The following is a 23,377-nucleotide window of genomic DNA, read 5'->3' as shown; positions in this document are numbered from 1 at the left end:
TGTCACAGGTGCTTGTCTGTTGGATGCTATGTTGAACTGAAGGCAAGTCTGCCTTCAGTGGGTATAAATGACACTGCGATATTGTGTTGAAGACCAGGGGAGTTAGAGAATGATGGAGTCATACAGCACTTAAACAGGCCCTTTGGCCCAACTGGTCCATCCTAGCCAAGATGCTCATCTGAGCTAATCCCATTTGCCTGCGTTTTGCCCATATCCCTCTAAACCTTTCCCCTCAGCTTCCAATTAAATCTCTGCCCTCTCACCTTAAACCTGTGCCCTCCAGTTCTTGACTCCCCAACCCTGGGAAAAAGTGCGCATTGACCCTAACTGTGCCCCTCATGATTTTATACACCTCTGTAAGATCACCCCTCATTCTCCTACAATCCAAGGAATGAAGTCCCAAACCTGCTCACCCTCTCCCTATAACTCAGTCCCTCAAGTCCTGGGAACGTCCTCATGAATCTTTTCTTCACGCTTTCCAGTTTAATAACATCTCTCTGTTACTGTAATATTTGCCGTTTATTCATCAGTGCGTTGCATTTTATGGGAGCTTGCTGTGCAGATTGGCCACATTTCAGTAATAAATACACTTCAAAACAGGAATTTATTGATTCGAACTCTTTGAGACTTGCTAAAGCTGCAAAATGTCTTCTAGAATCATGGCCCTTTCTTCATATTTTACAGCAAAGTATTTCATCTCCACTGACTCCATTAGGTGATGCAATGATGTCCATGTTGCTCTGGTCTACAACCTTCAGAACTAGGAGCAGGAAGAGGCCACTCGGTCCCTCGAGCCTGTTCCGCCATTCTGATCTGACTGTAACCTTAACTCTGCACTCCCATCCACCCCTGGTAACCTTTGACCCCACTGCTTGTCAGGAAACTACCTACAGGAAATGAACATCAAAAACCTGTTGGTGCCAACCTGTCCGTGTCAGTGATGCTGAGGTGGAGATGGTTGAGAGCTTCAAGTTCCTGGGTGTATCACCAACAATTTGTCCTGGTCCAGCCATGTAGACACTGTGGCCACGAAAGCACGCCAATGCCTCCACATCCTCAGAAGGCTGAGGAAATTTGGCATGTTCCCTTTGACCCTCACCAATTTTTATTGATGCACCATAGAAAGCATCCTATCTGGATGTATCACAGCTTGGTACAGCAACTGCTCTGCCCGAGACTGCAAGAAACTGCAGAGAGTTGTGGACACAGCCCAGCTCATCATGGAAACCAGCCTCCCCTCCATGGACTCTGTCTACACTTCCTGCTGCCTTGGGAAAGCAGCCAGCATAATCGAGGACCCCTCCCACCCTGGTCATTTTCTCTTCTCCCCCCCCCCCCCCCCCCCCCCCTATCAGGCAGAAGATGCAACAGCTTAAGAACACGTACCTCCAGGCTCAAAGACAGCTTCTATCCCACCGTGATCAGACTCTTGAACAGACCTCTTGTACGCTGAAGATGAACTCTTCATCTCCCAAACCTCGTCATGGCCCTTGCACTTTATTTGTCTGCCCGCACTGCACTTTTTCTGTAACTGCGACACTATATTCTGCATTCTGTTTCCCTTTGTACTACCTCGATGTACGTATGTATGGAATGATCTGTTCTGGATGGCACACAAACAAAAGCTTTTCACTGTATCGTGGTACATGTGACAATAATGTACGGCATGATAGTGTAGCAGTTAGCATAACACTATTACAACGCCGGCGACCCGGGTTCAATTCCCGCTGCTGTCTGTAAGGAGTTTGTACGTTCTCCCCGTGTGTCTGCGTGGGTTTCCTCCGGGTGCTCCGGTTTCCTCCCACATTCTAAAGACGTATGTGTTAGGAGCTGTGGGCATGCTATGTTGGCGGCAGAAGAGTGGCGACACTTGCAGGCTGCCCCCCCCCCCAGCACATTCTCAGTAATGCAGAAAGATGCATTTCACTGTGTGTTTCGATGTACATGTGACTAATAAATAAATATCTAAATATCTATCTAATAAACCAATTACCTCTGCATTATGGCTGTTCTGGATGTGGAAATTCTCCCTGACGGAATTCACAAATCACTTCCCAAACATTGGAGATATGGAATAAGATTCATTCTCACAGAATTTATGTGAAAAAAGTTAATAAACAAACACAATATTTTCCTTTCAACTTGCGTTTCTTGACGCACATGCTGATGGTGAGGCTTCGCGTGACAGATAATTGTGATATGGCCCATTTTCTTGGAATCATCCCCTGTAATGCCGGGGTTCCCTGTATCTGAAATGAAAACAGAATGCTGGTAATACCCAGCAGGTCAGGCAGCATCTGTGGAGGGAGAAAAGGTCTGATGAAGGAGCTTAAATGTTAACTGTTGCTCTTGCCACAGATGTATTCTGACCTGTTGAGTGTTCTCGGCATTTTCTGTTTTAGTGTAAGAATAAATTTATGTCTGCTTTAAAAATGTGGGAAGCCTCAGTGAAGCTGGACAGGGCTTGTGTTATTCCTGGCAAAGATAAGCAACGGAAGAAGCTTCATTTTACATCAAAAATAAGCAAGAGAGTCGGACAATGCCAAGGAAAAGACCAGATAAAAGAGAGATGATTCTCCACATCTGCAGAAACACAAATCACTCAGGCAGCCTGAATATTATCCGTGGGGCATCTGCGATGCTACAGTGGTGGGAAAACAAATCTCTTATCTGTATTAAATTTGGCAACAGGCAGCTACTTAATATTTCTTCTGTGTTACAGAGACAGGGAAGATTTCTGAGAATGTCGCCTGTTGCCAAGAAGACAACATCAAGGTTGTTTTTTTGTTGATGTAATCACAACTCGGTTAATGTCAGCTTTCAGGCCAAGACACAATCTCCCTCAGAATCTGGGTTCGGTCCATCAGCATCGATCCCACTGAGCTTCAAGTGGTTTCAATCGGATGTGGGGACATCTGTCACCACTGGTACATGGTGTCTGACGTACATACTGACTACAAAACAGACAGGAACAAAAGTAGCACATTTGATGCTTGGGTCTGCTCTGCTGTTCAATATTTATGATTATCACACTGTAGCAGGGTAAATTGGTTTATTATTGTCATGTGTGCCGAGGTACAGTGAAAAACTTTGTTTTGCATGCCATCCTTACAGATCATTTCATCACATCAGTACATTGAAGTAGTACAAGGGAAAACAATAACAGACTGCAGAATAAAGTGTTACAGTTACAGAGAAAGTACAGTGCAGGCAGACAATAAGGAGCAAAGCCATAATGAGGTAGATTGTGAGGTCAAGAGTCCATCCTATTGTTCAATAGTCTTATAACAGCGGGATAGAAGCTGTCCTTGAGCCTGGTGGTACGTGCTTTCAGGTTTTTGTAACTTCTGCCTGATGGGAGGGAGGAGAAGAGAGAATGTCTGGGGTGGGAGGGGTCTTTGATTACGTTGGCTGCTTTACCGAGGCAGCGAGAAGTGTAGACAGAGTCCACGGAGGGGAGGCTGGTTTCCGTGATGTGCTGAGCTGTGTCCACAACTCCCTGCAGTTTCTTGCGGTCAGGGGCAGAGCAGTTGCCGTACCAAGCCATGATGCACCCTGATAGAATGCTTTCTACAGTGCATCGATAATAATTGGTGAGGGTCAACAGGGGCATGCCGAATTTCTTTAGCCTCCTGAGGATTTGGTGTGCTTTCTTGGCCGTGGTGTGTACATGGTTGGACCAGGGCTGGAGTGAGATGGATATGGTGGCTCTAATGGTGAATGACAATTCGTATTTATTATAAAGAGGTGAGGGGAAGGGGTAGGGCAGGAGCTGGCAGGTGGATCCAGGTGAGGAGGAGTGATGGGCAGATGGGGGAGGGGAGGGTGGAGATAGTGACAGGGGCTGGGAGGTGACAGGTAGAGGTGACAGATGGTGGGATCTGACAGAAGCTGGAGCAGGGAACCAAATGAGGGAGGTGGGGAGGGCAGATGGGAACAGTGGGGGGAGGGGACCCAGTGGGAGGAGTGGGTGGGGGAAAGAAACAGGGTGATGTGGGGGTTGGATAGATCAGGAGGGTGGAACAGAGGGGGAGCGGGGGCCTTCTCTCTATCCCCCTGATCTACCCAGTTCCTCCCTGACCCAGCCCCCATCATGGTCAGCACAGACCGAAGGGCCTGTTCTTGTGCCATATGTTCGAAATGCACACTTTGAAAAGATCAGGACAGAGAAAGAGATTCCATCCTGATGGTGGGACCTTACGGTGTGGCGTAATGGCGTCACAGCTCCGGAGACTCGGGTTCAATCCCGACCTCTGCCGCTGTCTGTATGGGGAGTTTGCACGTTCTCTGGGAGACCGTGTGGGTCCTCGCCGGGTGCTCTGATCTCCTCCCACATCCCAAAGAAGTGCAGGTTGGTGGGTTACTTGGCCGCTGTAAATTGTCCCTGGTGTGTGGGTGAGGGGTAGAATCTGGGGGAAGTTGATGGGAATGTGGGGAGTATGAAATGGGATCAGTGTAGGATTGGTGTCAATGGGTGGTTGATGACTGACATGGCCTCGTTGGGCTGAAGGGCCTTTTTCTGTGCTGTATCTCTCTATTGACTATGCTGCAACAATCTTATGGGGGAAAGGAAAGGTTTCAAGATAGAAGAGACGGCAGATACAGGAATCTGGAACAAAAATAGTGGGTTGAGCAGAATCTATGGAGACAAAGGACAATTAATGTTTCAGGTCGGGATGCTTTATCTGGACTGGGTTTCAAGATCCTGTGAACTGAAGGAAGAGTGAAACACCTGAAGACAATGCTGAAGAGATGTCCACTTCTCATCGGGGAGGAGGTACAGGAGCCTGAAGACCCACACTCAACGATTCAGGAACACCTTCTTCCCCTCTGCCATCAGATTTCTGAATGGTCCATGGACCCATGAACGCTACCTCGTTGTTCCTTTTTTTTGCAGTATTTATTTATTTTGTAATTAATAGTTTTTTATACCTTGCACTGTACTGCTGCTGCAAAACAACAAATTTCACATCAGTGATAATAAATCTGATTCTGCTTCTTTTGCAAGTCTCTTATCTTGTGCTAAACAGATTAATGGCTCTGTTACAAGAGAAGACAATTTAATTTTGTACAACTGTACAACACATTTGTTATGTCAATATCTTGCAGCAGGGTTTCAGCCATTGAAGGGTTATTTTTAATTGTACGTTATAGTAAGGTGAAGTGTCAGTGAGCATTGAATGATGAGGGAAGCTACTGAACTTGAAGCAAACCATCCATAAACCCCAGCGCAAAGCAAAATCAACTTCCAGGCTAAAAGCTGACTGGGCTGATATCTCCCATTAGGCTGAGCTTCCTCCTTGAGCCCAGGGTGATGTGTAGAAACAAAAGGACATTTCAAACATTCACTCTTGTGATCAAAATCTTTATCTTTAAGGAGCAACAGCGCAAGAACACAAGAAGGGAAAGTTCACAGACCTGAGATATTGACTGGTTCTCCTTCCACGGATGCTGCCTGACCTGCTGATCAGAATTGGATTTATCATCACTGACATATGGCGTGAAATCTGTTGCTTTGCGGCAGCAGTACAGTGCAAAGACATAAAAATCTAGAAATTACAAAAATAAATAAATAGTGCCAAAAAAAGGAATAACAAGATAGTGTTCATGGTATTGGGATTGGTTTATTATTGTCACTTGTACCGAGGTACAGTGAAAAACTTGTCTTGCATACTGATCGTACAGGTCAATTCATTACACAGTGCAGTTACATTGAGTTAGTACAAGTGCATTGATGTAGTACAGGTAAAAACAATAACAGTACAGAGTAAAGTGTCACAGCTACAGAGAAAGTGCAGTGCAATAAGGTGCAAGGTCACAACAAGGTAGATCGTGAGGTCAGAGTCCATCCCATTGTATAAGGGAACCGTTCAATAGTCTTATCACAGTGCAGAAATCTGATGGCGGAGGGGAAGAAGCTGTTCCTGAATCATTGAGTGTGGGTCTTCAGGCTCCTGTACCTCCTCCCTGATGGTAGTAACGAGAAGAGGGCATGTCCCGGATGGTGAGGGTCCTTAGTGATGGATGCTGCCTTCTTGAGGCACCGCCTCTTGAAGATGCCCTCGATGGTGGGGATCTTTTCCACCGTTCTCTGTTTTTGTTTAAAATAGGAGCAGGATTAGGCCACTCAGCCCCTCAAGCCTGCCGCACCTTTCAATATGATCATTGCTGATCTATGCTGGCATCAACTCCTCATCTGTGCCCATTCCCCAACGACCTCGATTTCCCGATCTTTCCAAAATGTTCTACCTCCACTTTAAGTGCTAATGATCCGGCCTCCACAAATCATGAGGGCAGAGAATTCCAGAGATTCACCACCCCCTGCAAAGATTTGATGCATCTCCATTTTAAATGACTGGCCCCTTATCTTGTAACTGTATGGAAAGCTACGTGAGATGAGAAATCGCTCAGTGACAGCAAAGACCTGCAAATTTCCAGGATCTGGAGACACAGAGACTGCAGATACTGGAATCTGGAGCAACACGCAATCTGCAGCAGGTCGAGCAGCATCTGTGTGGGGGGGTGGTGGGTGGTGGGAAGGAATTGTTGACATTTCAGGCCCTGATGCAGGGTTTCGACCCAAGATGTAGATAGTTATGGTCACAGAGTCATACAGCACAGAAACAGCCCCTTCAGCCCAACGTCCTCACTGACCAAAGTGCCCATCTAATCTAGTCCCATTTGCCCGCGTTTGACCCATATCTCTCCAAACTGTCCCTATCCACTTTTCTTTATTTGATACTTTATTTTGCTTTTCTTCATGGAGGTCACAGCCATCAATGTCCAGGTGCCAGAGATCCATGCATGCTGCTCTATAAAACTAGCACAAACTGACCAAAACTAGAGCTTTATAAAGGTTCAGTAACAGTGTCAAAGACCATAAATGTTAACTTTGTTTATCTCACCATAGTTGCTGCCAAACCTAATGTGTTTTTCCTGCAATTTCTGGTTTTATTTCAGAGCCCAGCATCTGCAATCTTTATTTTCATTTTGATTCAGCACAACTTTCCTGCTCTATGTTCAATATCTCTATTAAAAGAGCCCAAGATTCCTCTCGTTTTGCCAACCACTCTTGATATGCTCTGCTATGTTAGTTGATGTGTCCACTAATCTCCCCACCCACCACCAAGTTTCCCTGTTCGTGAACACCCCCCCCCCCCCCTTAGAACTGAGCCAATGTCCATATTGCCTGTCCTCATTCTTTCTGTGATAGTGCATCATCTATCTCCCCGTCTGCCGGCAATCTATGCCCCTGTTACAGTTGAATGGTATCACCTGCTCCTGTTACATTTCCAAGTTGAATATAAAGTCAGAATCGGAGTGTCTTACAGCACAGAAGCAGGCCCTTCGGCCCGTCTTGTCCATGCCACCCGGCACCTCTTCACATTGCCCAGACCACTTTTAGTTGTCCTTTCGCTCTGTCCATGCCTGCTCCTGGTTCACCCTCCACGGTCCGCCAGGCCATCGCCCTTTCCGGTCCGCATGAGCTCTACCCTGGTGTATTCCTTTCAGGTTCGCTTGAGTCCGACCCTCGTTGGCCCTTTCTGGTCTGCATGAGCTCTACCTTGCTGTATCCCTTTCAGGTCCGCTTGAGCTGTACGCTCGTTCACACTACGCGGTCCGCTGGGCCATCACCCTTTCTGGTCCGCATGAGCTCTACTCTGGTGTGTTCCTTTCAGGTCTGCTTGATTTCTACCCTGGTTGGCCCTTTCTGGTCCACATGAGTATGGTCATGCACTTTGGTAGAAGGAATATGGACATAGACTATTTTCTAAACAAGGAGCAAATTCAGAAATTGGAGGTGTAAAGGGACTTGGGAGTCCTAGTGCAGGATTCCCTGAAGGTTAACTTGCAGGTTGAGTCGGTAGTAAGGAAGGCAAATGCAATGTTTGCATTCATTTCATGAGGACTAGAATATAAAAGCAAGGATGTAATGCTGAGGGTTTATAAGGCGTGGGCCAGACCACACTTGGAGTATTGTCAGCAGTTTTGGGCCCCATATCTAAGGAAGGATGTGCTGGCATTGGAGAGGGTCCAGAGGATCCCAGGGATGAAAGGGTTAACATATGAGGAGTGTTTGATGGCTCTGGGGCTGTACTCACTGGAGTTCAGAAGGATGAGGGGGGATCTCATTGAAACCTACCAGATACTGAAAGGCCTGGATAGACTGGACGTGGACAGGATGTTTCCATCAGTGGGAGAGTCCGGGACCAGAGGGCACAGCCTCAGAATAGAAGGACGTCCCTTTAGAACAGAGATGAGGAGGAATTTCTTCAGCCAGAAGGTGGTGAATCTGTGGAATTCATTGCCACAGACGGCTGTGGAGGCCTAGTCATTGGGTGTATTTAAAGCGGAGGTTGATAGGTTCTTGATTAGTAAGGGCGTCAAAGGTTACAGGGAGAAGGCAAGAGAATGGGTTTGAGAGGGAAAAATAAATCAGCCATGATCGAATGGCAGAGCAGACTTGATGGGCCAAATGGCCTAATTCTGCTCCTATGTCTTATGGTCTTACGGCATGGACCAGTTGGGCCAAAGGTCCTGTTTCTGCGCTGAATGACTCTAGGACTATTATTTGTGTCTTGCCACGAGAAAGTGATTCCGTCTTCATTTTCAAGTTTGTCAGGGTAGGTTTGGGTTACAGTTGGAGCACTAGGTTGGCAGTGCTGATGTTAAACTGAGGCCCTCTGCACTCTCTCAGCAAAAAATCCACTGGCTCAATTTTGCAGCAGACCAGGCAAGGCCTCCCTGGTGTCCCGGCCAACGTTTATCACTCAACCAGCATCATTGCCGCAGGTTATAATTCCATGGTTGCCTGTAATTATGACCATCGCCGTGCACAACTTAGCTACAAACTTTCTGTGTTCCTGTGTTGTATAAATGACTGCAGGAACATATTGTTGGCTGCTTTGGAACAGGCTTGTGAAAGAAGCTATGTAAATGCAGGTTTGTTTCTCTCTTGTGAGCTCTGGGACAGGAGAAGACTAGGCAGAACCTTCCACTGTACTTTAGACCATGGCTGGGACACACACACAGACACGGACACACATGGACACACACACAGACACACACACACACACACACACACACACACACATGGATATGGACTTGGACACCCGCTGACACAGACATGCATGCGCGCGCACACACACACACACACACACACACACACGCAAGCATACACATGCACATACAAACACATGCACACAAATGCACATACATGCACACGTACACACACACATACAAATGCATATACATACCCACAAGTACACACACACACACACACGCACACACACACACACACTTCTGAACAGGTTAATGTGCAGCTGTAGTGATTAACGAGGAACAGCACCATCTGGAATATTTCAGGAGACGGGAGCTATTTACCCCAGGCTCAACGCACCAACATCTCTTTGAAGAACCGTACCTTCTCACAAGCTGCCCTGTTTACTGAAGTGATTCCAGGCCCTGCTGTGAAGATTACAGTGAGGTTATCATTGTTCACTGCCATTAAAGAGTGAATCATTTAGCAATGTCTGCAACCACACGTCAGTCAGGAGGTTGCTATACTATTACCGTGCTCCTGTAGACACTCCCTTTGATATCTCACCAAAGAACCAGCAGGTTGAACAGTGTGACGCTGGGGTGCTTTTATGCCACCGAACCCAGTGGAATAAAATAAGCATCCTTTTTAAAGTAAGCAATCATTTAATGTAATGTTAAATCTTAATTAACTAACTCTCTTGCACTGAAAAATTGTGAAGCTCAATCTGTTCAATTTTAATTATGGGCGGAGGTTATTTTTAAAATTACAACTCCTTTTGGCTTTTTGTTTCAATCACTGTTATCTCCCCTACATTTCTCTCTGTGTTTATTTCCCTTTCGTACCTGATTTGACACTGAATGAACTGTTCCCACTTTGGATCATTCTGTGTGGATGTGAAATTAGAGTTAATTTCTGGGAGATGCTGTAGTGATTCAGTGGACCAAAGTGACAACTATTGAACTAAGACCACTGAAGACTATAAGACTGCTGAACTGTTCCCTTGTACGATGAGATGGACTCTTGACCTCATAATCTACCTTGTTATGACCTTGCACCTTATTGTCTACCTGCAATGCACTTCCTCTGTAACTGTGACACTTTACTCTGTATTCTGTTATTGTTTTTACGCTGTACTACCTCAATGCACTCTGTAATGAATTGACCTGTACGATCGGTATGCAAGACAAGTTTTTCACTGTACCTCGGTACAAGTGACAATAATAAACCAATACCAATACCAACTGGTGCCAGATCTGATTGTCTCTGGAGAAGCCATCACAAAACATCTCATTATTTACAAATAAATAGGATTAAAAATTTACCCTAATCACTGATTTGTAAGAATATAAGTTTGGGCCACAAAGTCGTGTCAAGATGGAAGGCAAAGATATGATGGGTAAGATAAAGCAAGACTGCTTGTTGACAACACAGCTAAAGATTTAAATCACAACCACAGATCTAAAACAAAGATAACACAGATAAGGCAAAAATGTAATTATAGTTTTTTTCTATGAAAAGTGCATGGTGCAAGAAATCTCAATGAGATAATGACGTAATTCTTGCAAGGACAGAATCAGGATCACATGTATTATCGCTGACTTATATGATGAGTAATTTGTTGTTTTGTGGCAGCAGTACAGTGCAAAGACATAAAATTACTATAAATTACAAAAATAAATAAATAGTGCAAAAAAAAGGAATAATGAGGGAGTGTTCATGGGTTCGTGGACCATTCAGAAATCTGATGGCGGAGGAGAGGAAGCTGTTCCTGAATCATTGAGTGTGGGTCTTCAGGGTTCTGTACCTTCTGCCCGATGGTAGTAACGAGAAGAGGGCATGTCCCGGATGGCGAGGGTCCTTAGTGATGGATGCCGCCTTCTTGAGGCACCGCCTCTTGAAGATGTCATCGTTGGTGGGGAGGGTTGTGCCCGTGATGGAGCTGGCTGAGTCTACAACCCCCTGAAGCCTCTTTCGATCTTGCATATTGGAGCCTCCATACCAGGCTGTGATGCAACCAGTCAGAATGCTCTCCCCTGTACATCAACAGAAATTTATAAGAGTTTTTGGTGACATACCAAATCTCCTCAAACTCCTAACAAAGCAGAGCTGCTGACGTGCCTTCTTTGTGATTGCATCAGTGTGTTGGACCCAGGATAGATCCTCTGAGATGTTGGCGCTCATGAACTTGAAGCTGCTCACCCTTTCCACCGCTGACCCCTCAATGAGGACTGGTGTGTGTTCTCCCGACTTCCCCTTCCTGAAGTCCACAATCAGTTCCTTGGTCTTGCTGATGCTGAGTGCGAGGTTGTTGTTGCGACACCACTCAACCAGCCGATCTATCTCACTCCTGTACGCCTCCTCATCGCCGTCTGAGATTCTGCCAACAGTGGTGTCATCGCCGAATTTATAGATGGCCGTTGAGCTGTGCCTAGCCACAGAGTCATGAGTGTAGAGCGAGTAGAGCAGGGGGCTAAGCACGCATCCTTGAGGTGCGCCTGTGTTGATTGTCAACGAGGAGGAGATGTTACTACCGATCCGCACTGACTGTGGTCTCCCGATAAGGAAGCCGAGGATATAACAGAATATAACTCCCCTACATCATACAGGCTCAAGCAGAGTTTCCACCTTCTTGGGCCAATATTAACCCACAGTCAACATCACTTTACAGAAAATGCTGGAAACATTGAGCAGGTCAGACAGCGTGTATTGAGAGAGATATTGTTTCAGGTCAATGGCTTTACATCAGCCGCTGAACCTGAAACATCCAATTGAACTGAAACATCAATTGTTTCTCTCTCCATGGATGCTGCCTGACCGTTTGAGAAATATCAGTCTCGGGTTTCCACTATCTGCAGCATTTTACTATTGGATTAAAACAGATTACCTGGTCATGTGGTTGACTCTTAACTGCCCCCTTAGTTAAGGGGCAAATATGGACGGACAATAAATGCTGGCACTTCCAGTGACACCCACATTCTGTAAACAACATTTTAAAAAAAAGTATCACATTGCTCTTTGTGGGAACTCGCTATGTACAAATTGGCTGCCGTATTTCCGATATTACAATGATAATTACATCCCAGAAGTGGCTGTAAAGCACTTTGGGACATCCTGAAGTTATGAAAGGTACTGCAGAAATGTACGTCTTTCAAATTGTTTGTTCATTTATACGTTTTTTGGTGTTTTACTAAACATTCGATATATGCGAGTAGGTTCTCACAGAAGACAAGCTTTCAGGAAATACAGGATCCCTATCAGTGTGGTTGTGAAGGTTCAGCATGTTTCTTGGAGCATGTTTGGTGAGCCAGGATTTCAGGAATGAAATTCAGAAGCATTTCTGCACTGAGAGAAATTTAGGACTCTCTTCTGAAAATGGGTCTCTTGTTTATCTCAAACTGAGTTGGGTCACAGATAAGCCAGGATCTTACTACCCTGAAGGTGCTGAATAACCTCCTCCTGCTCAATGACTGTTCGGCTTCTCTTATAACTGTTCCATGTAAAATCATGTCTCGCAGTGGTTTAACAATTGTTCAAGAAAAGCAAAACAGTTAAGCAAAGTAAAGGTTGCTTTTAGAACATTTCACTCAAATGATATGCATTGGAAGCTTTGACTATGTTTTGAAGACGTTCCTGATTCCTTCTTCATGCTAAGTCAATAGTTCTGGGGTAGAATTCACAGGCTAACTGGTGTGTCGTTACTTGATTCAATATTCCTCCTCCTGAATGTTTGCTGCCTGCGATTACAGCATTTAGGGTTTGAAGGTACCGTTGACCCAAGTTAATGACATTTCAAAGCCTTTTCCACTAGCGCTGGGCACCTGGATGGGTGATCCCCCAGCCCAGTGACAATGTAAATGACCCTCTGAAAACTTCCTTTGGGATTGCTGCCAATTCCTTCACTGCTTCCTTGTCGAACAGTTGAAATAAGAGTTGGAGTTGGCCACAAGGCTCTTCGATCCTGCTCCATTGTCCAATGGATTGCAGCTGATCCTGTGTCTTGTCCACGTTTCCGCCTGATCCCCATACCCCCGGTCCCCTTAGTGTCCAAAATCCATCGGATTTAGCCTTTAGTATACATAGAACAGTACAACATAGTACAGGCCCTTCAGCCCACAATGTTGTGCCGACCTATATAAACCTCATCCCCATTCTATATATCCACCTCTCCACCTCCCATAACTCTATTTTTCTTTCGTCCATGTGCTTATCTAATAGTCTTTTAAATGACCCTACCATATCGGCCCCTACCCCCACCCCCGGCAGTGCATTCCAGGCACCCACCACTCTGTGTAAAACACCTACCTCTGACATCTCCCCTGAACTTTCCTCCACGCACCTTAAATGGGTGACCTCTAGTATTGGCACCTGCCACCCTGGGGAAAAGATGCTGACTGTCCACTCGATCTATGCCTCTCATAATCTTATATACCTCTAGCAAGTCTCCTCTCATCCTCCTTCTCTCCAAAAAGAAAAGCCCCAACTTGCTCAACCTCTCCTCATAAGACATGCTCTCCAATCCAGGCAGCATCCTGGTAAATCTCCTCTGCACCCTCTCCAAAGCTTCCACGTCCTTCCTATAATGAGGTGACCAGAACTGAACACAATATTCCAAGTGTGGTCTAACCAGACTCTTATAGAGCTGCAACATTAACTCTTGGCTCTTGAACTCAATCCCTGGCTAATGAAGGCCGGCACACCATATGCCTTCTTAACCGCCCTATTCACTTGTGGGGGAACTTTGAGGGATCTATGTACTTGGACCCCAAGATCTCTCTGTTCCTCCACACTGCTAAGAATCCTGCCATTAACCATGTAATCTGCATTCAAGTTCATTCTTCGAGAGTATATCACTTCACATTTCTCCGGACTGAACTCCTTCTGCCACTTCTCTGCCCAGCTCTGCGTCGTGTCTAAATCCCGTTGCAACCTACGACAGCCTTCTTCATCATCTACTACACCACCAACCTCGTGCCATCTGCCAGCTTACCAACCCACCCTTCCACTTCCTCATCCAAATCATTTATAAAAATCACAAAGAGCAGGGGTCCCAGAACAGATCCCTGTGGAACACCACTGGTCACCGACCTCCAGGTCAAATACTCCCCTTCTACAACCACCCTCTGCCTTCTGTGGGTAAGTCAATTTCGAATCCACATAGCCAATTTTCCATGGATCCCATATCTCATGACTTTCTGGATGAGCCTATCACGGGGAGCCTTGTCAAATGCCTTGTTGAAATCCATATATACTACATCCACCGCACTACCTTCATCTACTTGTTTTGTCACCTCCTCGAAAACCTCAATTAAGCTCGAGTGGCACGACATGTCCCTCAGAAAGCCATGTTGACTATCCCTAATAAGACTATGCTTCTCCAAATGATCATAAATCCTGTCCCTAAGAATCCTCTCCAATAGTTTGCCCACCACTGACGTAAGACCCACTGATCTATAATTCCCAGGATTATCCCTTTTGCCTTTCTTGAACAATGGAACAACGTTTACCATCCTCCAATCCTTCGGTACCACATCTGTGGCGAGGGAGGACTCAAAGATCTTCGTTAGTGCTGCAGCAATCTCTTCCCCCACTTTTCATAGTACCCTGGGGTATATCCTGTCCAACCTCTGGGTCTTATCTATCCTAGTGCTTTTTAGTAGCTCCAACACTGCTTCTTTCTTCACCTCGACATTCTCCAACACATTTGCCTGTTCTACATTAACCTCACATTCGTCCAAGTCCCTCTCCCTGGTGAACACTGAAGCAACATATTCATTTAGGACCTCCCCTACCTCCTTTGCCTCCAGACACATTTTTCCCCTCTTATCCCTGAGTGGTCCTACTCTCACCCTAGTTATCCTCCTGTTCCTCACATACGTGTAGAATGCCTTAGGGTTTTCCTTAACCCTACTTGCCAAGGAGCTTAAGGAGGGACTCTCCTAAGTCCCTTATTAAGCTCCTTCCTGGCTACCTTATAACTCTCAAGAGCACTATCTGATTTTTGCTTCCTAAACCTAAAGTATGTTTCCGTCTTCCTCTTGACTAAACCTTCCACCTCTCCAGTTAACCTTGGTTCCTTCACCATACCATCCTTTCCTTGTCTCAGTGGGACAAACCTATCTAGAACCCCATGCAAGTGGTCTCTAAACAACATTTCTGCTGTGCATTTACCAGAGAACATCTGTTCCCAGTTTACGCTCCCAAGTTCTTGCCTAATACCATCATAATTTAACCCCAGTTAAATACTTTCCCATAATGTCTACTCCTATCCTTGTCCATGGCTATGCTAAAGGTCAGGGAGTTGTGGTTACCACCCCCGAAATGCTCGCCCACCAAGAGGTCTGTCACCTGACCAGGTTCATCACCTAATACCAGATCCAACATGGCCTCTCCTCCAGTCGGCCTGTCCACATCAGGAATCCTTCCTGTACACACCTAACAAATTCCGCCCCATTCTAAACCTTTTACACTAAGGAGGTGCCAATCAATATTAGGGAAGTTGAAGTCACCCATGACAACAACACTGTTATTTTTGCACCTTTCCAAAATAGGCCTACTTATCCGCTCCTCAGTGTCCCGATGACTATTGGGGGTTTGTAGAATACTCCCAATGGAATGATCGCTCCCTTCCTGTTTCTCACTTCCACCCACACTGACTCAGGAGATGATCCCTCTATGATGTCTTCCCTTCTGACAGTTCATCAACAGTTGAGTGGAGAATTCCAGTAAAGGAATTTCTCCTCATCTCAGTCCTGAATGGCGGAGCTCTTACCATAGGGTCCGACAGCATGAAGAAAGGTCCATCGGCCCACCTAGCCCATGCCAACCATCAAGCATCCATTTAATTTTCCCCAGATTCTACCCCTCAACCGCACACTAGGGGCAACTCACAGCAGCCAATTAACCTGCCAACCCCCATTCTTTGGGATGTGGAAGGAAACCGGAGCACCCGGGCGTAACCCACGCAGTCCCGGAGACAACATGTAACCCCCCTCCCCCCACATAGACAGTACCCGAGGTCAGGATCGAACCCAGGTCACTGGCACTGTGGGGCAGTGGATTTACCAGCCGCCTGTGGCTCCTGGTTCCTGGATCTTCAGTCCTGAGATCACCTCTCATCCTTCTAAACTGCTAGGGTTCCAGCCAGCCCTACGCTACCTCCTGGGACGGTGAGTTGGGGGACATTTCCCATCAATTGTGGAGACCCTTTGTGGTCTTGTTATCAGTAATACGCCTGGGGTTCTCTCACATTGTCTGATCTCCACAATCTCTCTCTTCCTTTTGTTTCAGTGGTGCCTTTTCCGAAGTCGTCATGGCAAAGGAGAAAGCCACTGGCAAGATGTTTGCCATCAAGTGCATCCCAAAGAAGGCCTTGAAAGGCAAGGAAAGCAGCATTGAGAATGAAATCGCTGTTCTCAGAAGGTAAGTAGGTAACCATGACGTGATGTGTGAACAGGGTCATTAGAGCCCAATCACTGAATCCTGGGAATCAGGGGCAGGGTGGATGTCATGTTGAATCTGGGCAAAACACTGGGTCAGGCCACAATTGGATCATTACATCCAATGCTGGTCACCACACTAGAGGAGAGGTGTGAAGGTCCCAGGAGGAGGTTTACTGGAATAGTTTCTGGAATGAAGGATCTCCGTTAGAATGGAGAAGCCAGGCTTGTCTTCCTCGGAGTGAAGGTTGAGACGAGGTGGACAACTGCTTTAGGAAGAGCCGATAGAAGGAATCAGAATCAGATTTCTTATCACTGACTTATATGACGTGAAATTTGTTGTTTTTCAGCAGCAAGACAGTGCAGAGACATAAAATTACTTTAAGTTACAAAAATAAATAAATAGTGCAGTGCAAAAAAAGAGGAATAACGAGGCAGTGTTCATGGGTTCATGGGTCATTCAGAAATCTGATGGCAGAGGGGAAGAAGCTGTTCCTGAATCGTTGAGTGTGGGTCTTCAGGCTCCTGTACCTCCTCCCTGATGGTAGTAACGGGAAGAGGGCATGTCCCGGGTGGTGAGGGTCCTTAGTGATGGATGCCGCCTTATTGAGGCGCCGCCTCTTGAAGATGTCCTCGATGGCGGGGAGGGTTGTACCTGTGATGGAGCTGGCTGAGTCTACATTTCTCTGCAACCTCTTGCAATCCTGGGCATTGTAGCCTCCATACCAGGCGGTGATGCAACCAGTAAGAATGCTCTCCACCGTACATCTACAGAAGTTTGCAAGGGTCTCTGGTGACATACTGAATCTCCTCAAACTCCTAATGATGTAGAGCCACTGGCGTGCCTTCTTTGTGATTGCGTCAATGTGTTGGCCCCAGGATAGATCCCCTGAGATGTTGACTCCCAGGAACTTGAAGCTGCTCACCCTTTCCACCACTGACCCCTCAATGAGGGCTGGTGTGTGTTCCCCCGACTCCCTTAACGAATGGTTAATGAATGGAATGAAGCTTAGTGAATGGTTTGAGGACCAGGTTTAAACTTCTGAGCTGAGTATACGATGGGAATGTGAGGAAAAACTTTTTTACAGAGATCTGGAAACACAGTCAGTCAGGGCCTTTGAAAGGGAGATGGGGAGGGGCTTGGCTGTGGGAAAGAACCGAGGAGTGGGACTGATGGCCCTTCTAAGAGCTGACACGGACTCAATAGGCCAAATGGCCTCTTTCTGTGCCACAAGGATAGTGTGATTCTATCTCGTGTCTCATTGCTGTGGGAGTTGCCGTGATATCCTATAGCACAATGCGAACTGATGTTGTATAAACCTAATCTCTGGAAGAATTAGGTTTATACAACATTGTAGTTTTTCTGTAGTTTTCGGTGCCTTCTCGCGATGTCACTAACTGCTGCGTTGTACAAGTATATTAGTAAAGTGGAGGGAAAAAGCCAACATAAATTCGAAGACAAAAGATGAGCACTTCCCTCACCAACACCCGTCGGCCACACCGTCCAAGTGTCAGGAAAAGCACCACGATCTTACTGGTTAATTCCATGGAGAGGGTGCAGAAGAGGTTCACCGGGATGCTGCCTGGATTAGAGGGTATGAGCCATAAGGTGAGGTTGGACAAACTTGGGTTGTTTTCTCTGGAGCAACGGAGGCTGAGGGGAGACCTGGTAGAAATTTCTAAAATTATGAGCCGTAGATAGGGTAGACAGTCAGTATCTTTCCCCCAGGGTAGAAATGTCAAACACCAGAGGACATGCTTTTAAGGTTAGAGGGGGGAAGTTTAAAGGCGTCGTGAGGGGCAAGTTTGTTACACAGAGAGTGGTGGGTGCCTGGACTGGGTTACCGGGGGTAGTAGTGGAAGCAGGCAGTTTGGTGGAGTTTAAGAGGCTTTTAGATAGACACATTAATATGAAGGGAATGGAGGGATGATAGACAGGAGGAGGGCATTTAGTATAAATTGGCATCAATATCAGCACAACATTGCGGGCCAAATGGCCTGTCCAGTGTCGTACTGTTCTATGCTCTGCATTGGCTCCACTGTTGGACTGGAGTTCAGGAGTGGGGCCCATCTTCCTGAGCATTTTACCGAGGAATTACCTCTTGGATTCTGGTTCAGGTTAGATCTCGAGCGACATCCAACACCACTTCAATTTCATAAGTCAGACGACACAGAGGCAGGCCCTTCTGCCCACTGAGTCTGTGCTGACCATCAACCACGAATACCATATTTATCCCATTTTATTCTCTGCCCGTTCCCATCAGCTGGCCCCAGATTCTACCACGAGGAGCAAATTTCAGCGGCCAATTAACTTGCACATCTTTGGGATGTGGGAGGAAACCGGAGCATCCGGGGAAAACCCACACTGTCACAGAGCATGCAAACTCCACACAGACAGCGCCAGAGGTCAGGATTGAACGTGGATCACTGGAGCGGCGAGGCAGCGGCTCTACCTGTTGTGCCACTGTGACACCCTATTACAGAGCAAAGGTTTAGGAGAATAAAGGTTTAATTTCTCCTAACTTAATACTTCTAATTATTTATAGCATCTTAGATAATTGATTATATTATTAAAGATGCTTTTACATTTTAAAGTTTCATATTACAATTTTAATAATTTTTATGTGTGAGAAAGAAAAACAATTAAAACACCTGCTTTAACAGCCAGCTAAGCGGGCAATGGGGCTTCGCCAGCTGTTAAAGATGTCAGTGATATTTAGAGAGAGGGGACTACTTGCAGTGCTGAAGTTTGGGATGCTCAGCTAGAATCAGCCCTTCCCTTCACCGATTCAGAGATACAGCCCATCAAGTCCATGCCGACCATGAACCACCCATTTTTACACTAATCCTACGCTAACCCATTTCATTAGAACATAGAACAGTACAACACAGGACCAGGCCCTTTGGCCCACGATGTTGTGCCAAACTGATTAAACTAGTAATCTAAAAGCCTAACTAAACTAATCCCTTCTGCCTGCACAATGTCCATCTCCCTCCATTCTCTGCACATTCATGGGCCCACCTAAGAGCCTCTTGAACACCTCTGTCGTATCTGCCTCCACCACCCCTGGCAGCGCATTCCAGGCACCCACCACTCTCTAGAGTAAAAAACATGCCCCGCACATCTCCTTTGCACTCACCCTTTTCACCTTAAATGCACGCCCTCTGGACCCTGGGGGAAAAATACCGGCTGTCTACTCTATCTATGCCTCTCATAATCTTAAAAACCTCTATCAGGTCTCCCCTCAGCCTCCGTCGCTCCAGAGAAAACAACCCAAGTTTGTCCAACCTCTCCTTATAGCACATGCCCTTTAATCCAGGCAGCATCCTGGTAAGGAGCATCCATTCCGAGCAACCGATTATCCCATCAACTCCCCCCGGATTCTACCCCTCACCGACACACTAGGGACTATATACAGTGGCCAATTAACCTACCAACCTGCACGTCTTTGGGATGTGGGAGGAAACCGGAGCACCCGGGGCGTAAACCCATGCAGTCACAGAGCATGTAAGCTGCACACAGACAATACCTGAGGTCAGGATTGAACCTGGGTCTTTGGTGCGGTGAGACAGCAACACTACCAGCTACATCACTAATGGTGGCGGACCAGCATTTTCCTGTGTAATTTTTATTTCAGGTTTCCAATTTTAGCTGCTGTTTTCGTTCCTTTTTATCTTGAGCTGTATAACTGCTTGGCAACTGGGAGTGGCATCACAATATTGTGACACATCTCGAGACTACAGAGGCAGTATTTACCAGAGCTTTATAGTTAAAGGGATACAGTACCACAGGGCTGTGTTGCATATATTTTCTTGGAAGTCGAATTTGCTCTTCAATGTATTTATATTTTGTCTGTTTTATTGGTATAAACTCAGACTGAAACCTCCAGGCAAGATAAAGGTGGCTCAGTGGCACAACTGGGAGAGCTGCTGCCCCACAGCACCCAAGACCCGGGTTCAATCCTGACCTCCGGCGCTGTCTGTGTGTGGAGTTTGCATGTTTTCCCCGTGTCTGTGTGGGTCTCCCCCGGGTGCTCCGGTTTCCTCCCACATCCTAACGACGTGCGGGTTGAGAGGTTAATTGTTGAACGTAAGCTATCACTTAGTGTAGATGGTTGGTAGAATCTTGGGGGGAGTCGATAGGGGTGTGAGAGAGAGAGCAGGGAAGTAAGCGGGGGAATGGGAGTGATGGGATAACTCTGTGAACTGCATAGACTTGATGCGTCAAATATCCTCCATGAGAAATATAGGATCTCTTGATCTTCCAATCTACCTCGTCATAGCCCTTGCACCTTATTGTCTACCTGCAATGCGCCTTCTCTGTAACTGTAACACTTTATTCTGCATTCTGCTTTTTTTACCTTTTGTTCTACCTCAATGTACTGATGTATGGTGTGATCTGTCTGGATGGCACACAAAATAAAAGGCTTTCACTGTATACACATGACCATAACACACCAATTACTAAGTACCAAGCTTTTGCACAATAATTAACTCCGGTTTTGGACTCAGTATCCCCAGATTTATTCACTCAACCATTGGTGGTTTCAGCTGCCGGGACCCTAAGCTCACCAATGCTCTCCTGAAAACACTCCAAGTTAATCCTATTTACCTGTGTTTGGCCCTTATCCCTCTAAACCTTTCCTGTCCATATGTCTTTCAAACATTGTAACAACACCTCATATTCCACCTTGGGAGTCTCCAACCTGATGGCCTCAACGTTACGGTAACTTATGGTAACCCCACCCCTTCTTTCTCTTCCCCCCCCCACTCCTTTGTCTTCCCTTATTCCTGTGGCTCCCTTCCCCCCGCCTTGATGACCTGCCCATCTCCTCCTCTCCTCCCCTCCCCCATCCTTTATTCCATGGTCCACTGCCCTCTCTTACCGGATTCCTTCTTCTTCAGCCCTTTGCCTCTTCTACCCATCACCTCTCAGCTGATTACATCTTTCCCCCCCACCCCCACCCACCTAACTTCCCACTCTCACCTGGACTTGCCTATCACCTGAACTCACCTCTCCCCTGCCTGCGTGTGCTCCTCCCCTTCCCCCCACCTTCTTATTCGGGCTTCTGCCCTCTTCCTTTCCAGTCCCGATGAAGGGTCTCGGCCCAAAACGTTGACTGTTTATTTCCCTCCACGGATGCTGCCTGACTTGCTGAGTTCCTCCAGCACTGTGTGTATTGCTCCAGATTCCAGCATCTGCAGAATCTCTTGTGTCTCCGTAATTGTACCCAGGCCTCCTAGCCAATTTGCACACAGCAAGGTTCCACAAACAACTTATTGATGATGAGTTGATAAACTACTGTAGTGTTCACTGAGGGATAATATTTTTGCCTCCTGCTCCTGAGACCCTTTTGATCCACCTTAACTACAGGCAGAGCTTCAGTTCAATGTCTCATGTGAAATACAGATACAGACAGATCAATTGCAGAAGAACCTTCAGCGTGCTTGACACTGAGGCTGCCAGCAAGGATAAGAGTTGGGCTGTGGGAAGGATTCAGATTAGATCAGATATCTTTATTAGTCATGTACATCGAAACGCACAGTGAAATGCACCTTTTGCGTAGAGTGTTCTGGGGGCAGCCCGCAAATGTCGCCACACTTCCTGTGCCGACGTAGCATGCCCACAGCTTCCTAACCCGTACGTCTTTGGAATGTGGGAGGAAACCGGAGCACCCGGAGGAAACCCACGCAGACACAGGGAGAACATACAAACTCCTTACAGACAGCGGCCGGAATTGAACCCGGGTCACCGGCGCTGTAATAGCGTTACGCTGACCACTACACTACCGTGCCCGCCCAGTCATGGATGTTGACTAACTGGTCCATGCCGACCAAGATTCCCATCCAAGCTGGTCCCATTTGCCCACATTTGGCCCATAACCTTCTAAACCTTTCCTATCCATGAACCTGCCCAACTCTTTTTTAAATGTTGTTTATATGGAGAATAGTAGGAAAAAATTAACTTGAACAGTGAGAAATGCATCCATCTGGAAACAGGGGAGGGTAGAAATGGGATATAAATTGCACCCTTCACACCAGCTGAATTAAAAACCACAGGAAAGTGGGAACAGAGAGAGGGAATGAATACAAAGGATAGTCTAGAAAGCGGGATGTGCTTCAGACCCTGAGGATAAGTTGGCACGATATTGATCTCCTTTGAAAGCCCATTACTCTGGCTTCCTGACCTGTGGCTTCTCACATTCACACACATTGAAGAGATGGCAGACAGTATGCAACACGATTTCTAACACACTTGGCTTGCTGCTGTAATTGTTTTCCAGCATCCACCTTCAGTGCAACGTTTGTTCTGTTGGTTGTCACGACGCACAGAGGAGCAAGCTGCTTGCAATGCTTGTGACTGAGTCAGGAGCTGTGCGCCTAATTTGCTTCCATATCAGCTGCCCAAGCCCCAATCTATGGATCCCCTCCCGAAATCTCCTCCACTCCACATCTCCCTCCTCCGTTAAGACTCTGGTTTAAACCTACCCCTTCGCCCAGATGTGCCTGGGTGTGAAGATGCAAGAGTCTGCAGATGTTGGAATCTGGAGCAACAAACAATCTGCTGGAGGGTCGAGGAGCGTCTGTGGGGGGAAAGGATTTGTCGACATTTCAGTCGAAACCCTGCATCTTGACTCCCTGAGTTCCTCCAGCAGATTGTTTGTGATAGGTGTGAAGTTTTGTATGTGGAGCATAGAGTTGTAAGTGTCACAGAGGGACATAGCACCAAAACAGGCCCTTCAGCCCATCAAATCCATGCTGACTATCAACTGCCCATTTCACTCATCCTACACTAACCCCATTTTAAATTCTCCCCACATTCCCATCAACTTCCCCCCAGATTCTACCACTCACGCACACACTAGGGGCAATCTACAGTGGCCAATTAACCTGCCAA

General features: G+C 46.6%; 1 protein-coding gene across 1 annotated transcript in view; it reads left to right on the top strand.

Annotated features, from left to right (window-relative positions):
* camk1da (calcium/calmodulin-dependent protein kinase 1Da) overlaps positions 1-23,377 on the top strand; it is a 361,859-nt gene that overhangs the window by 112,664 nt on the left and 225,818 nt on the right. The window contains exon 2 of the mRNA XM_052033511.1: positions 16,331-16,462. Within this exon, the coding sequence (XP_051889471.1) occupies positions 16,331-16,462 (132 nt within the window). The remainder of the gene's footprint in view (positions 1-16,330; positions 16,463-23,377) is intronic.

Source organism: Pristis pectinata, chromosome 19 (genome assembly GCF_009764475.1).
Source record: "Pristis pectinata isolate sPriPec2 chromosome 19, sPriPec2.1.pri, whole genome shotgun sequence".
Classification (NCBI taxonomy): domain Eukaryota; kingdom Metazoa; phylum Chordata; class Chondrichthyes; order Rhinopristiformes; family Pristidae; genus Pristis; species Pristis pectinata.
The sequence above is the reverse complement of the archived record's forward strand: the minus strand, read 5'-3'. Positions and strand labels throughout refer to the sequence as shown.